At 51.9% G+C, this 16,851-nt stretch overlaps 1 protein-coding gene across 4 annotated transcripts in view; it reads right to left on the reverse strand.

The window, feature by feature from the left end:
• Nucleotides 1-10,643, reverse strand: part of MFGE8 (milk fat globule EGF and factor V/VIII domain containing) — a 15,254-nt gene extending 4,611 nt beyond the window's left edge. For 2 of the 4 annotated variants that reach the window (XM_054451345.2, XM_063652911.1), the window contains exons 1-5: nucleotides 10,309-10,643; nucleotides 6,915-7,046; nucleotides 4,307-4,488; nucleotides 3,737-3,889; nucleotides 2,770-2,914 (exon numbers count right to left, since the gene is read on the reverse strand). In XM_054451345.2, the coding sequence (XP_054307320.1) occupies nucleotides 2,770-2,914; nucleotides 3,737-3,889; nucleotides 4,307-4,488; nucleotides 6,915-7,046; nucleotides 10,309-10,381 (685 nt within the window). In that variant the 5' untranslated portion in view covers nucleotides 10,382-10,643. The remainder of the gene's footprint in view (nucleotides 1-2,769; nucleotides 2,915-3,736; nucleotides 3,890-4,306; nucleotides 4,489-6,914; nucleotides 7,047-10,308) is intronic. The other 2 variants (XM_054451346.2, XM_063652912.1) reach the window with 2 other exon arrangements.
• Between the last annotated feature and the right edge of the window lie 6,208 nt (nucleotides 10,644-16,851).

A 16,851-nucleotide genomic window follows, 5' to 3' on the forward strand; every position in this document is an offset into this window, starting at 1 on the left:
CCTCCAGGGTGTGTTGACAATGCCTGCCGATGGTACCATCGCCTCCTGATGGTGGCGCGCCAGGGAACCACCACCTTCCCCCTCAAAGAGAGGCTACCGGGCTGAAAGCTGGTTGTCCCTTGGCCCCAGAAGAGGAGAGGCCTGAGGCAGGCTAAAACCTGGGCAGCTTTGCAGAGGACACCAATTCTGCACAATGTGCTCAACGCAGACCCCTCCACAGATCACCTGCTTCTACTGGTTCATACCCTCCTCACTCTCAGCCTCCCCAGGAAGTCAGACAGCCTTTCTGGTAAAATGCAGTTGGAAGGGGCACCAGGGCAGGGACAGGACTGTCAGCTCCATCCCTCTAGGAAGTCCCTTCCTCTCTCTGGCTCTCAGTCTCCCCATCTATAAAATGAGATACTAGGGGAGTAATTCTCACAGATCACTTGGGGATCTTGATTAAAAAAAAAAAAAAAAAAAAAGCTTATGTTTCAGCAAGTCTAGGCTGGGGCTTTCAGTCTGTATTTCTTTTTTTGTTTTTTTGTTTGTTTGTTTGTTTGAGACACAGTCTCGCTCTGTCACCCAGGCTGGAGTGCAGTGGCACGATCTCGGCTCACTGCAACCTCCACCTTCTGACCGGGTTTAGGCAATTATCCTGCCTCAGCCTCCCTAGTAGCTGGGATTACAGGCGCCTGCCACCACGCCTGGCTAATTTTTGTATTTTTTTACTGGAGACGGGGTTTCGCCATGTTGGCCAAGCTGGTCTTGATCTCCTGACCTTAGGTGATCCGCTCGCCTCGGCCTCCCAAAGTGCTGGGATTACAGGCGTGAGCCACCGCACCCGGCCTCAGTCTGCATTTCTAAGAAGCTCCTAGGTTATGACACTGCGGGTCCCTGGGGCTCTTCACCCACCAAGCTGCCCCTCAGTCTCTTGGCTCCAGCTCCACTGGCCTTCCTTCCACCCTTCAACATGCCCCAGGGCCTTTGCATTTACGAATTCCTTGCCTGCAGTGCTCTTTTTAAGTTTTTCATGTGGCTGGCTCTCCATCATTCAGGCCCCCAGTCAAAGGCCTTCCCGACAGAGCAGTCCTTGTCTTGCTCTCTCCCCTCACCCCAAGTCATGGTCATCTCATCAGCCTCTAGCTTTTCTTCAGAGCTGTTATTGCTCTCTGCCACCTGCTCCTTGCCTCAAGTGTGCCTCCCTCACTACAATGCAAATTCCATGAGGTCAAGGAATCATTCCCTAAAGCCAAGTACCCAGGAGGGGCTTAATCAATATCTTAATAAACATCAATTGAATTAAATAATTAATTCACCAAAGACACCATATGCCTGCAAAGAGGAATCCCTGGTGGAATCCCAGGTACCCCCAGACCTCAGCCCCACCAACTCACATGCACACGTGCACACATGCACCAACACTCCCCAGCCGACTGGAAGGCCTATAGGGAAAGGAGTGGTCCAGACCCTGAAGGAAGCAGACAGGGTACCTGGGCTTCCTTGGTTTGCAAGACTCACCCTCTCTTGGCCCTGAGCAGGGGCCAGTCATGCCTGGATACAGGCAACTTTAATGGCCAAAGGCTTCAAGCCAAAACAGCAAGTGTCAGGGACTCCAGGGAGAGGCACACAGACCTGGCTCTGTCCTTTCCCAGTAGGCTACATTTCCTTCTAGCAGAAGGCCAAGTCTTATACTCCCCACTGAAACAGTAAGGCTCAAAAGGGCCCCTAGTGGAGGAAGCACGCCTACTCAAGTTCATACTAAAAACACTAAACCCAGCCAGGCACTGAACTCAGCTCTGAGGGGTATTTGGGTGGTGTCTGAAATGACACAACAGGAAGAGGTGTCACACAGGGGAAAGGTGGGATACAGGAGGGCAGGTAAGATAAAAACGCCAGCGGGTAAGATAAGAACCTCCACTCTGCAGCTCTGCTTAGCGAGCCCTACAGTTCCACTGATGGCCAGCAGGTGGCACCGTGGCCGCAAAGAGAGAGAAATACCCAGACCTCAGGACAGCTGGGTTGAGCTGGGCTGAGACAATCAATGTCTGTCAGCCCAAACCTGGCACTCTGACCTCGCCAAGGATGTCTCCTGGCTCTGCAGAAATCTGTCCCTTTATGGTACCCCCAGCTCTTCATCTGGGAATCTCTTTGGAAAAGGCAGCAGGAAGCACCAGCTCCAAGCCCCGTGGTCCAAGAAGCCCCTGTGTTTCTCTGGAGTGCAGACTCTTAAGAGTTTGGCAGGGAAAGCTCTGGATGGGTGTGGTCAGGAGCCCAGAGATCTAGACCAAGTCTTAATACCTACCAGATGTGTACCCTTAATAAATCATTCATCGGGGCCCCACGCCCCTCATTCATTCATTCACTCATTCATCAAATATTTATTGAGTACCTATAAACCAGACACCATTCCAGGCACTGAGAATACCGAAGCAAACAAAACAGACAAATTCTCTGCCCTTGTAAAGCTGACATCTGCCAAACACACCTAACGCTACATGTTCTAGAAGCTACAGGAGGGGAGCCAACCAGAAGAAGGGAAAATACTTTGAAAACTGATGTCTTTTTCTCTATCAACCAGAATGCCCTGGGTCAAGGGTGGGCAGACAGCAAACACCTGGGTGAGACTGCTATGGCCAGCTGACCCCTGGAGTTTCCCGAGTGAAGCCTGGTCCCCGGGCCTTGTTGCTGCCCTACCCAGCTCAGTTTGGCTGAGAAAAGAGGCAGCAGGGAGGGCCACCTCCTAGGATTGGCCCACGGTGCCCCCCTTCCCACACCCCCAGCACTCACCGTTCAACTCACAGCCCAGTAGCTCAAAGCGCAGAGTACAGGCCGTGTGGCAGCTCGTGGGGTACAACCTCACGTACTGAGCCTCCACAGGGGTCTCAAACAGGTTGACATGCACCGCGTTTTTGTTCCAGTTACCCACAAACTCCTAGGAGGGAAGGGACAAGACTGGAGGAGGGGGTCCATCTGGGCAGTCCCCCTCCCTGGGGTTACCTCATCTTCCTCTTCAGACCTGGGAGGCAGAGGTGGGGCTGGGAGGGTGAAAAGGACTTGGAACATGTTAACCTCAAATAATTTATGCTGAATTTAAAAAGCCAAGCAGAAGAGTGTACGCTGTATGATTCCACTTATATTAAATGTTAAAATATAAAAAGAGCCAGCAGAGGCTCACATAGCAGCCTCTCCTTTGGCCACCCCACGGCCCTCCACAAAGATTCTCCTCTCACTTTCCTTAATCATCATGGAGCCTGGGCATAAACCCCTATAGCTGACACAGGGCCACCTGTAACCTACAGGGTACCTCTTTGCAAATTAGGATAAGGCACTCCTTTCTCAAATAGTTTATTATGACAATTTTCTGACAGAGTTCCACAAATGCACAATGCCTGTACTGTGAATGGTGCCTGCTTAGCAATGACATCCTTGAGCAGTGTACAACCTACACAACTGTACATGTACCCCTGAAGGCGCAGAATGAAACACAGCTCCAACACCACTACCACCCTCAACAGGTCACTGTACCATTTTGAGTCTCTCTAGTCTCATCTCTAAAGTGGGACTATTGCTTATAAACCACAGAACATGGACACAAGTCTGGGTTTCCCAATTTCTAGAAGCCAAGATGCACCCGAAGACCCACATCATGGCCAATCACCCAGGGTTCTCTGCACTCACTGGGGGTCCTCAGTCAATGCTAGAACCTTAGGGGGTATGGACCACAGCCCTTCTTTCGGGCCCCAACAAGACCTACCTTGTGTTTTTTATTAACATCATGGAGAAAATCGAATTCGTGTCCATTAAGGCTGTAGGCCACCTTGAAGGCCTTCAGGTACTCATGACTAGCCAAGCGGCTGGCACCCTGTGTCACCACACCTGTTATCCACATCCTCCGCAGCAGGTTCACCTGGACACAGGGCAGGGGAGATGGCACCCTTATCTCCTGGGTTCTTTCCACTCAAGATCCAAGTAGACCCATCCCTTCACTCCCCCCACTGGGTGGGGAAACAACCCAGACAAAACACAGGAGGGGCAGCTGAGCACACTGCCCGCACAAAGGGCTTTCTTCTTCTGCCCAGGCCTCCAGAGGCCTCATCCAGTACCAACAGCTCCTCCACAGCCTGGGGCCTGCTCCCCCCTCACCCTGACCCCATACCAGGTTCCCCCAGGGATGCCATCCACTTACAGATACTTCATCCATGGAAACCTGCTACCTTGCCACCTGAACCCCAGTGATGAACCCTCCCGGGGTAACCCCCAAATGCAGGAACATTCATCGAGCCTTCTCTCCATCGCCCCACCCCAGGGCCATCCCCAGGCATACCTGGATCCAGGGGTTATCATCATTGCTGCTGGGTGTCCAGGCATTGACCATGCCTGCGCGGTTCAGGCGGGCCAGCTCCGGGACCCAATGCTGCAAACCCAAGAAGGTCACACGCACAGATGAGGCGGAGATCTGTGAGTTGGCAATGTTCCCATTCTCCATGCCCAGCGGCTCGACGCACTCTGAGGGAAGGGAGGTGGCAGTCAGGTGGCTACCCCAACAGGTTCCCGGGCCCAGCTGGGACCCAGCGGACAAGAAAATAAGACTGTATGGCCTCTGCCTAGGCCCCAGGGCCAGGGAGAACCTCAGAGCCTCTCTCAGAACAAAGACCACAAAGGGACAATGAAGGCTGTGCCCTGCCCAGGATGAGGTGCCAAGAAAAGGTATGTTGGCCAGGGGTGGTGAGGACGAGGGGGGTGGGCAGAGTCACGGGAGGCCGGGACCCAGGGCTGCCAGAGGATCCCAGCCAGGGTAGCACTGTGGGGACAGCCGTGATTGGCACTCATGGAAAGTAGAGTCCCCCTCCAGGCTGTGGGGGGTGGCCTCGTTCATATAGGGCATCTGGCAGCAATTAGTCTGGTGCAGGGGTTAGACTGGTGGCACAGAATACAGGTGTGACCCCCTCTTCCTCAGTGTCCCCCCCCGCCCCGCACCAGGAAGGGACGCCATCCTCAGCCCAGCCCCTGGCTTCCTCAGGAGGGTGGCTTTGGGAGAAGGGCTACCTCGGATGGCAGTGAACAGTACCAGCACTGCACACAAAGAAAGAAGCTAATCTGCCTGGAGTTTTCTAGAATCCCACTGGCAGGAGTTCTCTGGGTGGGGCACAAATGCCATTCTGCTTTCCCTCTTTGCGCCTTCCACCTGTGGGCCCTCAACCAGCCATCTGTGAACATGCCCGTGGCCAAGTCCCCACCCCCCTCACCATCACTCCAGCAGGGCGGTCCCAGGAACCCAGGACAGCTACCAGGCCCACCTACAGGCCAAGCTTCTCTCATCACCTGGGGATCCCCCCAGCGTGTGCCTGTGCCTTCCAGCTGCCAAGCAGAGAACCCACAGACAGATCTAGTCTTCCTCCAGCATCACAGGCGCAGACGAGCTCGGTGTCAGCGCACTCCGGCACGGAGGGGAAGGCTCAAAGTGAGGCCAGAGCCTCAAGACCAGAGCTCGGCCAGTGGCTGAGCTGAGATTTGACCCCAGTCTGCCTCCAGGACTATCCCCATAGCCCACCATGCTCACACCCTGAAGGAGTCCAATGTGCATTCTTTGGGCCCACAGGGTCCTTGTTGGCTCCAAGGAAACATACCACGTAAAAGGCAAGGAAGAGCTGCGAAGGTCCCTCTGAGGGCTTCCTCCGCTGTGTGGTCACCCCTCCCTTCTTCCTGGATGCAGCCATATCCAGCCTGGGGAAGATCCCAGGCCCAGAAGCTAGAAGTCAGGGTGGGTAATTCCCACTCAGGCACACTCACTGTTACCTCAGCTCCCAGGATACTCGTTAGTGGCCCCACCTGGCCCTACCCACGGCTCTGATTGCCTTAGCAACCCGTCCCCCAAACCATACACACACCCTTCCACCAGGATCTCAAACACATCTGGCCTCAGGGCAGGGTCCAAGGCACAGGCCCCAGGGCCACTTGGGAGGTAAAGGCATCCTACTCACCTGACCTGCTCTCTCCTAGGGTCCCTGCCCCCACCCAGCTGGCTCAAGCCCCCCGCCCCCTCCTTCTGGAGGCCAGCAAACCTCAGAGCCCATCCCCACATCTCCCTGAGGAAGGCAAGATGTATGTCCCCTGTCCCCTACCCAAGATGCTCAGCGACTGACCTGCTGGATTCAGAAACCTAGGACCCCCACTCCACCCATCCCTGGGCCCACATGTGGGTGACCCGCCTACCGCATGAGGAGTCTTAGTGGGGTGGGAGCACTGAGTGGGAGGGACTCCAGCTGGGCCTGGAGGGAGGACAGCAGGGGAACTGCTGTTGCCACCCCACCTAGGGCCATTCTGTGAACGAGTGGAATAACCAGGCAGGTCACACGCGGACAGCCCCTCTGGGCACGCAGGGCCTCTGATCACCTGACTGCGAGGGGATGGCTCAGCTGGCCCAGGCCTCTCCCTTCTCCCCGAGCTCTGTGATGAGGCTGCAGGTCAAACTTGGGCCAGGAACTGTCAGACTCTGAAACCAAGCCTGATTTACCGAGTTCATGGGCCCCAAAAGACTAAGAAGGTATTTGTTTTCCCCTCTTAGGTAGAAAAATCCTTGCGACTTAACCCTAATGCTGTGTGTCTGGCTCATGGTGACTGAAGAAACAGCACTCCCATGACGTCCAGGGTGACCACAACCCCTCACTCCTCTGCATCAGCATCAGGCCTGGCCGGCAGTCTCAGGAAAGAGCGCCAGGCAGAAAGAAGGAAGAAACAACAGGACCCTTTTCCCGCCTTGGTCTAACTGAGGCTCTGTCTCTCTCTCTCAGTCTCCCCAGAGGAGGCCTTGACACCTCCACTGGGGTGGGGATCACGGGGACAGAATAAGGCCAGCACACGGCCTGTGCCACCAGGGCTGTGACTCAGGGTCTACTGCTAGAAACAGGCAACAAGCACCCCCAGATACTCACTCGTCTCACAGTGGTCGCCCGCGTAGCCCTTAAGGCACGTGCAGGTATACGAGGGGAAGACGTCCCCTCGCACTTCTTGGGAAATCTCCTCGCATAAACCACCGTTGTGGCAGGGGTTTTTGGAACAGATATCTGGGGACAGAGACAAGTAAGATGAGCAGATGATCAGGAAGGAGCTGGGGACACAGGTGGGAAGTAGCAGATGGGCTCAGCCCAAAAGGACCCTCCACTCAAACTCAGCCCATTATCTCTTCCTCTCCCTCTTCCCCAGTGTGCTGGATGGAGCCTGAGTCAGCCTAGAGCCAAGGAAGTCCACGTGTAGGCAAATCAGCCCACATAAGGGAAGAGCCCAGCTTTCCAAGTGGCCTGGGAGTGCCCAGAAAAGTGCTGGCTGACAATGGGAGTGGTGCTGGGGACCACTGCCCACTGGCGGAAGAGCTGGCAGCTGGGGTCTGGAGAGGCAGGCAAGGTCCAGGGCAGGTCTCTTGGCAGCAGTTTGATTGCAAAGGAGGCCCATGAGGACTTTTAAGGCAGGGGCAGTGGAAGGAAGCATTGTCCTGGCCCATCGAGCAGGTTCTGCCCACCAATTCAGGCACAGGTTGCAGTCACAGATGTCACCTCCAATGGCAGCCCTGACTCAGGAACAGCACGATGATCATCCAGGAAACACTGGGAGGGCCAATGACCATGCTGGGCCCCTGAGACAGAGAAATCAGATGCAGCTCAGGCCTCAAGAAGCCAAGGGGAAAGAGGCCAGCAAGTCTGCAGATGAGGAAGATTGCCCAACGCTCCAGAAGCCTGCATGGACCGCCACTGGAGGCATGACTTCTGCTGGGGAAATGGAAGTTTCCCAGAGGAGGGAATATTCGAGCTGGGTCTAGAAGACAAAGTAAGGGGGGTGCCAGACTGGGCAATGAGGAAAGAATGTTCCAAGAAAAGCAGATGCTCAGAGGGTGTGGTATGTTGGAGCACAGTTAGATGCAGCTGGAAGGGTAGGCTGGGGCCAGACTGGGAGGGATCTGAAGAATGACAAGTTTAGAGCAGCGGCTTTTAACCTTCCTTCACCCTCCTCACCATTGTCCACCAGGGGGAAAAAAAAAGCAAGAAACAGAGATTCTCAAGTGTGAGATGGGAGCAGGAAAGTCAGTTCCAATTGCGGGATGAAGAAGGCTGAAAAGGCCCATGTGCAGACATGCCGCTGAGCTCCCCCAGGGTGGGGAGCATCTGGTAGCTGCAGACAGGTCCCTCTGGCTGAAATGCAAAAATCCCACCAAAGAGGGTGAAGGTGGAGAGCAGGAGAGCGTGGTGAGAGAGGAAGTCAGGGCAGAGGAGTGAAAAGGAAAGGTGATTTCAGAACCACCAGGGGGCAAGGGCTGGAGAGGCCACCAGGGCTTCTGGATGGGAACCTGGATGACAGAGGTGCACTAACAGCCCTGGTGGTGGAGAACACAGGAGGAGGAACAGGAGGGCCTATCCTCAATCCCTTGACTCTGACGGGTCGGCCGGGCCCAACAAGGGTCCTCTAGCCGACCTTAGCATCCCAGAAGGGCTGCCCCAGACCCTACACCCGAATCTGTCATTTGGAGCAAGACATGAGAAATCTTTTTGCCTTGGCCAGGCGCGGTGGCTCACGCCTGTAATCTCAGCACTTTGGGAGGCCAAGGCGGGCGGATCATGAGGTCAGGAGATCGAGACCATCCTGGCTAACACGGTGAAACCCCATCTCTACTAAAAATACAAAAAATTAGCCAGGCCGGGTGTGGTGGCGGGCGCCTGTAGTCCCAGCTACTTGGGAGGCTGAGGAAAGAGAATGGCATGAACCCAGGGGGCGAAGCTTGTAGTGAGCCAACACCACGCCACTGCGCTCCAGCCTGGGCAACACAGCAAGACTCTGTCTCAAAAAGAAAAAAGAAAAAAAAAACCTTTTTGCCTCCCCCTCAGAGTCACCCATCTAAGGCTGGAGAGTCCTCCTGAAATCCCAAAGCCCCCAGAGAGTTCACCCCGCTCCAGGGAAGGCAACAACACCATTAATGAGCCATCTGCCCTCAGAGCCCCGCCTCCAGGGGCCTCGGGAGCTTAAAGTGGCTCCCAAGGAGCTATTAGTCATTGGCTTTAAATAGCAGGTAATCCTTCCTCTGACCTGGCAGGCGGGGGCGAGTTGGGAATGGACTCTTCCCTCCCAACTGCACCGGCCCTCTCCCTACACTGCTCCAGGGCAAAACGGTCCAGTGGGAAAAAGGGAAAGTGAAAGGTGTACTCTACCCAGCCACGTTACCTGTGTGTAAGATAGGTATGGTGTTTCCTCCTTCTGGAAAAGGCCAGATCACCCTGTATGAAAACATCTTTGGGACTTCAGAGTCCTGCTCTTTCGGGGACTTTCCAGTAACATTTGGCCAGAGTTCAGGTTGGGGGGTACAGAGAAGAGCAGAAAGGGGCTATGAAGATCCAGCTGTCTTTCATGGTGGCCGGGGAGGGCCTGGAGCTCCCAAGTTCCTGGGAGCTTGGAGCACTCTGGAAGCTCTAGCCCCGAGGATCAGGCAGATCACAGGACATAGGGCTGGGACTCAGCTGTTACCTATCTTGCTTCAGTCAATCCCATTTCTATGAGAAAATGATGGAGGGGCCGCCTAAAGAGTCCTGGCCCTGACCCCTCCCAGCGCTCCACGGTGAATGGCACGGGGCACCCGCAAGTCCAGCCTGCAAGGGGCCCAGCTGGCCGCCGGAGGCCTCCTGGGAGGCGGAGGAGGACCAGGAAGATACCGCAGCCGGCCAAGGCCGCGGGAGGCAGGGAGTCAGGAGACTCCCATCAGCAGGCAGCCCTCTTCCAAGTTCCTCGAAACCTCTGGGTCCCCTCCCGGGCCCCACTTACGGCCTGTGTCCATTGCACCGACTCCCCAGCCCTTCCCTTATGTGACCAGGCACGGACAATTGGGAGCGCAAAAATCCAATGAACTGTCCAGCCAATTGGAGTTGGCGGGGAGATGCCAGGGCAAAGTTATCCAGAGAAGACTTATCCATACTAGAGTCTAGAATCTCCCAGGTGGAAGGGGTTCGAAAGTCTAACGCAGTTCCCTGGCCTCATTTTTCACAAGGGAAAAGAGAGGCCCGACACAGCGGATTCCTTTGTCATTATCTGTAAGCCGCATCCCTGGGGGCGGCAGGGCTGTCACCCGATGTCCCGAGTCCCAGCCCAAAAGCCCCAGCGCAGAGACGGCAGGGCCGCGTCCCCCTGTCCCGCCAGGGCGCAGCGGAAGAAGCCGCCCCTCTGCCCGGCCCGGTCCCCGGGGCTTTGTCTAAGTTTGTCAACAGTGGAGGTGGAGGGAGGGCGCCGGGCAAACTTCCAAGCGGCGCGGGGAGGAGGGGCGAGGGGCAGAGGGCGGCGCGATCCACTCACCCAGGGCGACGAGGAGGCTGGGGGCGCAGAGCAGCGCGCCGCACAGCGCGGCCAGCAGGCGGGGGCGCGACATGCTGCGGGGACGCGGGCGCTGGAATGGGCACGCTGGGCTGCTCAGACCCCGCGGGGTTCTGGCGCCTTCTCCTCTGGGACCGGAATAAATCAGGCGGCTCAGCACCTCCCACTGGCCGTGCGCTCCGCCCAAGCTGGCCGGAGGCGGACTCGGGGCGGGGCTCCGCGGCTGGGAGGGAATTGGTTGAAAGGAATTGGGGGGCGCGGAGGTGGTCCGCGATATCTGCTTCTTCCGCCACTGCCACACCGGCGTCCCGCGTCGTGCCAACGGCCGGGTCACGAGTCTTGAGTCTGTTGGGAAGGAAGAGTTCAGGAGTTTTTGTTTTTGTTTTTAAGATTTTTAGACTTGAAAAGATGCTAACTCTTTATTCATAATCAGTTAGATGCAAATTAAAACTACAATGAGCATCGTGTTTCCCTTCTCCGATCGGCAAGTATCAAGATGTTAACAAGGTTAGTGGAGGCTGTGGGGAACAGGTCCAAGCATGCTTCGCTGAAGACAGTATAAATTAGTTCAACTTCCCTAGAGGGCTATTTGGTAACATCTATCAAAACGACAAATGCTGACACCTTAAGACCTAGCATTTCCACATAGAGAGTTTCATTCTACAGAAACTCCCATGTGCAAAATGACAGATATACAAAGATAGCATAGCAACATTGTTTGAAATGGTAAAATACTTAAAAAAAAAAAAAATCAGCGAAGGTTTCTGTAAAGGACCTAATAGAAAACGTTCTCTGATATGTAGGCCCTGAGTCTCTGTAGCAACTATTCATCTCTGCCTTTGTTGCAAGAAAGGCACCGTAGACAAAATGCGAGGAAATGGGCACCTGTTCGCCGAAAGGGAATAAAACAAAGCAAGCCTGTCACCGTTGACTTTTTACTAAATGATTTGTATTTATCATGTGCAAATATTACCTGTTTACAAATAAGTAATTTTAATAATAGTGTTTTGGTTGGGCGCGGTGGCTCACACCTGTAATCCCAGCACTTTGGGAGGCCGAGGCACGTGGATCACCTGAGGTCGGAGTTCAAGACCAGCCTGGCCAAGATGGTGAAACCCCGTCTCTACTAAAAATACAAAAATTAGCTGGGCGCAGTGGCAGGTGCCTATAATCCCAGCTACTCGGGAGGCTGAGGTAGGAGAATCGCTTGAACCCAGGCGGCAGAGGTCCCAGTGAGCCGAGATCATGCCACTGCACTCCAGCCTGGGTGGCAGAGTGAGACTCCGTCTCAAATAATAATAATGCTTCAGGCCAGGAGTGGTGGCTCAAGCCTGTAATGCCAGCTCTTTGGGAGGCCAAGGTAGGAGGATCACTTAGCTCAAGAGTTTGAGACCTGCCTGGGCAACATGGCAAAATGCTGTTTCTACAAAAAAAGAAATACAAAAATATTCCAGGCGCATGCCTGTAGTCCCAGCTACTCAGGAGGCTGAGGTGGGAAGATCGCTTGAGCCCAAGAGGTCGAGGCTGCAGTGAGCCACGATTGCACCACTGCACTCCAGCCTGGGCAACAGAGCGAGACTCTGTCTCAAAAAATAATAAGAATAGTAATAGTAATAAGTGTTTAAGTCAGACTAGCCAATAAACAAAATAGAACAGTCACACATCTTCCCTCCTAGCTGTGTTGAGACCTAAGTTGGGACTAGAGTCCGCTGGCAAGATGCCCTTCTTAAAATATTCAGAAAGGGGTGCCGGGCGTGGTGGATCATGCCTGTAATCCCAACATTTTGGGAGGCCGAGGCGGGCGGATCATGAGGTCAGGAGATCGAGACCATCCTGACTAACACAGTGAAACCTCGTCTCTACTAAAAATACAAAAAAAAATTAGCCAGGCGTGGTGGTGGGTGCCTGTAGTCCCAGCTACTCAGGAGGCTGAGGCAGGAGAATAGCGTGAACCCGGGAGGCGGAGCTTGCAGTGAGCCGAGATCGTGCACTGCACTCCAGCCTGGGCAACAGAGCAAGACTCCGTCTAAAAAAAAAAAAAAATATATATATATATATATATATATATATATATATATATATGGGGAAAAGACATATAGGATCGACTCAATAATCACAGAAAAAGCATTTGATAATATCCAACACCTCTTTATGATAAAACACTCAACAAACTAGAAAGTGAGCTTCCTCAACCTGATTTTTAAAAATCTATGAAAAACCGATGGGCACAGTGGCTCACGCCTGCAATCCCAACACCTGGGAGGCCTAGGCGGGCAGATCACCTGAGGTCAGCAGTTCGAGACCAGCCTGACCAACATGGTGTAACCTGGTCCGTACTAAAAATACAAAAAGTAACCAGGCATGGTGGTGCACACCTGCAATCCCAGCTACTCAGGAGGCTGAGGCACAAGAATCGCTTGAATCTGGGAGGCGGCAGTTGCAGTGAGCTGAGATTGTACCCCTGCTCTCTAGCCTGGGTGACACAGTGAGACTCTGTCTCATATATATATACATATATATATATATGAAAAACCCATAGCTACTATCATACTTAATGGTGAAAAACTGAATGTTTCCCCTAAGCTCAGGAATAGGACATGGTGGCCTGCTCTCATCACTTCTATTTCATCACTGTGCTGGAGGTTCCAGCCAGGACAATTAGGCAAGAAACAGAAAATACATCCCCATTGGAAAGGAGGCAGTAAAACTATCTCTATCTCTACTTACAGATGGCATGATCTTGTATATAAAAAACCCTAAAGAGCCAGGCGTGGTGGCTCATGCCTGTAATCCCAGCACTTTGGGAGGCTGAGGTGTGCAGATCACCTGAGGTCAGGAGATCGAGACCAGCCTCAACATGGAGAAACCCCATCTCTACTAAAAATACAAAATTAGCTGAGCGTGGTGGTGCATGCCTGTAATCTCAGCTACTCGGGAGGCTGAGGCAGGAGAATTGCTTGAACCTCGGAGGCGGAGGTTGCGGTGAGCCAAGATCGCGCCATTGCACTCCAGCCTGGGCAACAAAAGCAAAATTCCGTCTCAAAAAAAAAAAAACAAAAAAAAACCCTAAAGAATCCACATACACACACACACACAAACACACAACTATTAAAGATAATAAATGAGCTAAGCAAGGTTGCAGGATACACAATTAATATACAAAAATCAGTTGTATTTCTTACACTAGAAATAATCAAAAAACATAATTTTTAAAAATCCCATTTACAATAGGATTAAAAAGAATAAAATACTTAGGAATAAATTTAACAAAAGAAATACAAGACATGGTGGGGCACGGTGGCTCACGCCTGTTATCCCAGCACTTTGGGAGGCCAAGGTGGGTGGATCACCTGAGGTCAGGAGTTCAAGACCAGCCTGACCAACATGGTGAAACCCCATCCCTACTAAAAATACAAAAAGTAGCCAGGTGTGGTGGCTGGCACCTGTAATCCCAGCTACTCGGGAAGCTAAGGCAGGAGAATCACTTGAACCTGAAAGGCAGAGGTTGCAGTGAGCTGAGATCGTGCCACTGCACTCTAGCCTGGGCAACAGAGAGAGACTTCATCCCCAAAAAAAAAAAAGAAAAAGAAATACAAGAGCTGTACATTGAACACTACAAAACATCATCAAAAAAATTAAAGAAGATCTAAACAAATGGAAAATTATCCCCTGTTCATGGGTTGGAAGACTTGTATTGTTAAGATGCCAGTACACCCCCAAACTGATGTACAGATTCAATACAATCTCTGTCGAAATTCCATCTGCCCTTTTTGCGGAAATTGACAAGTTGATACTAAAATTCATGCGGAGGCCCGGCGCAGTGGCTCATGCTTGTAATCCCAGCACTTTGGGAGGCCAATGCAGGCGGATCACGAGGTCAGGAGATCGAGTCCATCCTAGCTAACACAGTGAAACCCTGTCTCTACTAAAAATACAAAAAATTAGCCGGGCGTGGTGGCGGGCGCCTGTAGTCCCAGCTACTCAGGAGGCTGAGGCAGGAGAATGGTGTGAACCTGGGAGGCAGAGCTTTCAGTGAACCGAGATTGCACCACTGCACTCCAGCCTGGGTGACAGAGCAAGACTCCATCTCGAAAAAAAAAAAAAAAAAAAAAAAAAATCACACAGAAATGCAAGGGACCCAGAATAGCCAAAACAATCTTGAGGAAAAAAAAAGAACAAAATTGAAAGACTAACGTTTCTCAATTCCAAAACTCACTACAAAGCTATAATAATCAAGTCTTCTAATTAGAATTTACTGTTCCCAACCTGTCTCTCTTAAATTTGCAGTATCTCCTATAGTTCTTATCAAACTTTGCCTCATATTGGAATGATGGTCGCAATACCTGTCACTTGATTGTAAGTCCCGGTATATGGAATAATGTCATATCTATTCCTGTCACCCTAGCCCAGCACCTTTTATGTAGAAAGAGATCCATCAGCAATGTTACTTTCAGTCGCCTCCCTGTAACCAAGCCTTCTCCCAGAGAAGGAAGCTGCCCTGCTCAGGACATATGACCCATCCCCAAACCACAGGCTCCCTCATGGTCTTCAGGGTTGAGCCAAGAAGGCTCACCAGTCACCCTCTGGGGTTAAATTAATGATACATACATAGTAAACAAATAAAAATACTGTTAAAGCCAGGTGTGGTGGCTCACGCCTGTAATCCCAGCACTTTGGGAAGGCAAAACGTCGTCTCAAAAAACAAACTAACAAAAAATTATGCTAAGTGAAAGAAGCCAGTCACAAAGACCATGTTGCGTATTATTTCTTTTCTATGAAATGTCCAGAAAAGGCAAATCTGTAGAGACCAATGGTAGATAAGCAGTTGCCAGGGGCTGGGGTGAGGGGAGAATGAGGAGTGCTGTTCATAGATACAGAGTTCCTTTTGGGGGATGATGAAGATGTTTTGAACATAGTGATAATGGTTGTATGACCTTGTGAGCATATTAGAAACCACTGAACTGTACTTTTTTTTTTTTTTTTTTTTTTTTTTGAGATGGAGTCTCGCTCTGTCACCCAGGCTGGAGTGCAGTGGCTCAATCTTGGCTCGCTGCAACCTCCGCCTCCCAGGTTCAAGCAATTCTTGTGCCTCAGCCTCCCAAGTAGCTGGGATTACAGACGTGTGCCTCCACACCCATCTAATTTTTGTATTTTTAGTAGAGACAGGGTTTCCTCATGTTGACCAGGCTGGTCTTGAACTCCCAACCTCAGGTGATCCACTGGCCTCCACCTCCCAAAGTGCTGGGATTACAGGCATGAGCCTCTGAACTGTACATTTTAAGGGTGTATTTTTGGTTATGTGAATTTTATTTCAATAAAAAAGAAATACAACACTTCAGAAATCCATCTCAGATGGCAGGTAGAGAATGCTGTGAGCATAGCACCCTTACCAGTTAATGCCACTTACTCTTGCAGAACAGAACTTCCTAATCGCCCTCACTGGCTTTCTGCCATCCCCGTGGAACAACTGCACAATTACCCAATTAAGACACATTTAATCATTGAGTCATTCAAGAAACATGCATTGAGCACTGACTGTGGTTAGCTTTATGACTGGAAACCTCAGCTGCAGATTAGCCTCACTCGGGAAGATTCTTCAAACACAGATGACCAGGCTCCACCCAGAGGAATCAAATCACAATCACTGAGGTGGGGCCTGGGCATCAGTATTTTTTAAGTTCTTCAGATGAGGCTAATGTACAACTAGGATGAGAACTACTGGATAAACCCACTGTGAGAAGAAACGAAAGACCTAGGTTTGGGGACCAGGAGCTTACAAGGGGTTTAACAGGGGAGGGGAGGCATGGAGAGGAAGGGGATTTTCCTCTATGATTTTATCTTTATAGAGTTCAGTGGGATGGCATCTCCTTGGCTTGAACATTTTTCTTATCCAGTACGAGAGCATCATAGCATTACAGGATTCGGTTAGATTTTCTTTTCTTTTCTTTCTTTCTTTTTTTTTTTTTTTTTGAGACAGAGTCTCGCTCTGTCACCCAGGCTGGAGTGCAACGGCTCTCGGCTCACTGTAACCTCCACCTCCTGGGTTCAAGTTATTCTCCTGCCTCAGCCTCCCAAGTATCTGGGAATACAGACCTGTGCCACCACGCCTGGCTAATTTTTGTATTTTTAGTAGACACGGGGTTTCGCCATTTTGGTCATGGCTGGTCTCGAACTCCTGACCTCAAGTGATCCACACACCTCGGCCTCCCAAAGTGCTGGGATTACAGGCATGAGCCATCACACCTGGCCAGAATTTGGTTAGATTTTCTAACAGTAGTATCGTACTGTGATCATATTAAACAGGCAAGCCATTGACAACTTTCAGGTTTTTGTTATATAAATGGCAGGGAAGGCTGGGCGCAGTGGCTCACGCTTATAATCCCAGCACTTTGGGAGGCTAAAGCAGGGAGATTCCTTCAGCCCAAGAGTTTGAGACCAGCCTGGGCATGCAACATGGTGAAACCGCGTCTCTACCAAAAATCAGGCAAGTGCAGTGGTTTGCGCCTGTGGTCCCAGCTACTGGAG

Source organism: Pongo pygmaeus, chromosome 16, assembly GCF_028885625.2.
Source record: "Pongo pygmaeus isolate AG05252 chromosome 16, NHGRI_mPonPyg2-v2.0_pri, whole genome shotgun sequence".
Taxonomy (NCBI): domain Eukaryota; kingdom Metazoa; phylum Chordata; class Mammalia; order Primates; family Hominidae; genus Pongo; species Pongo pygmaeus.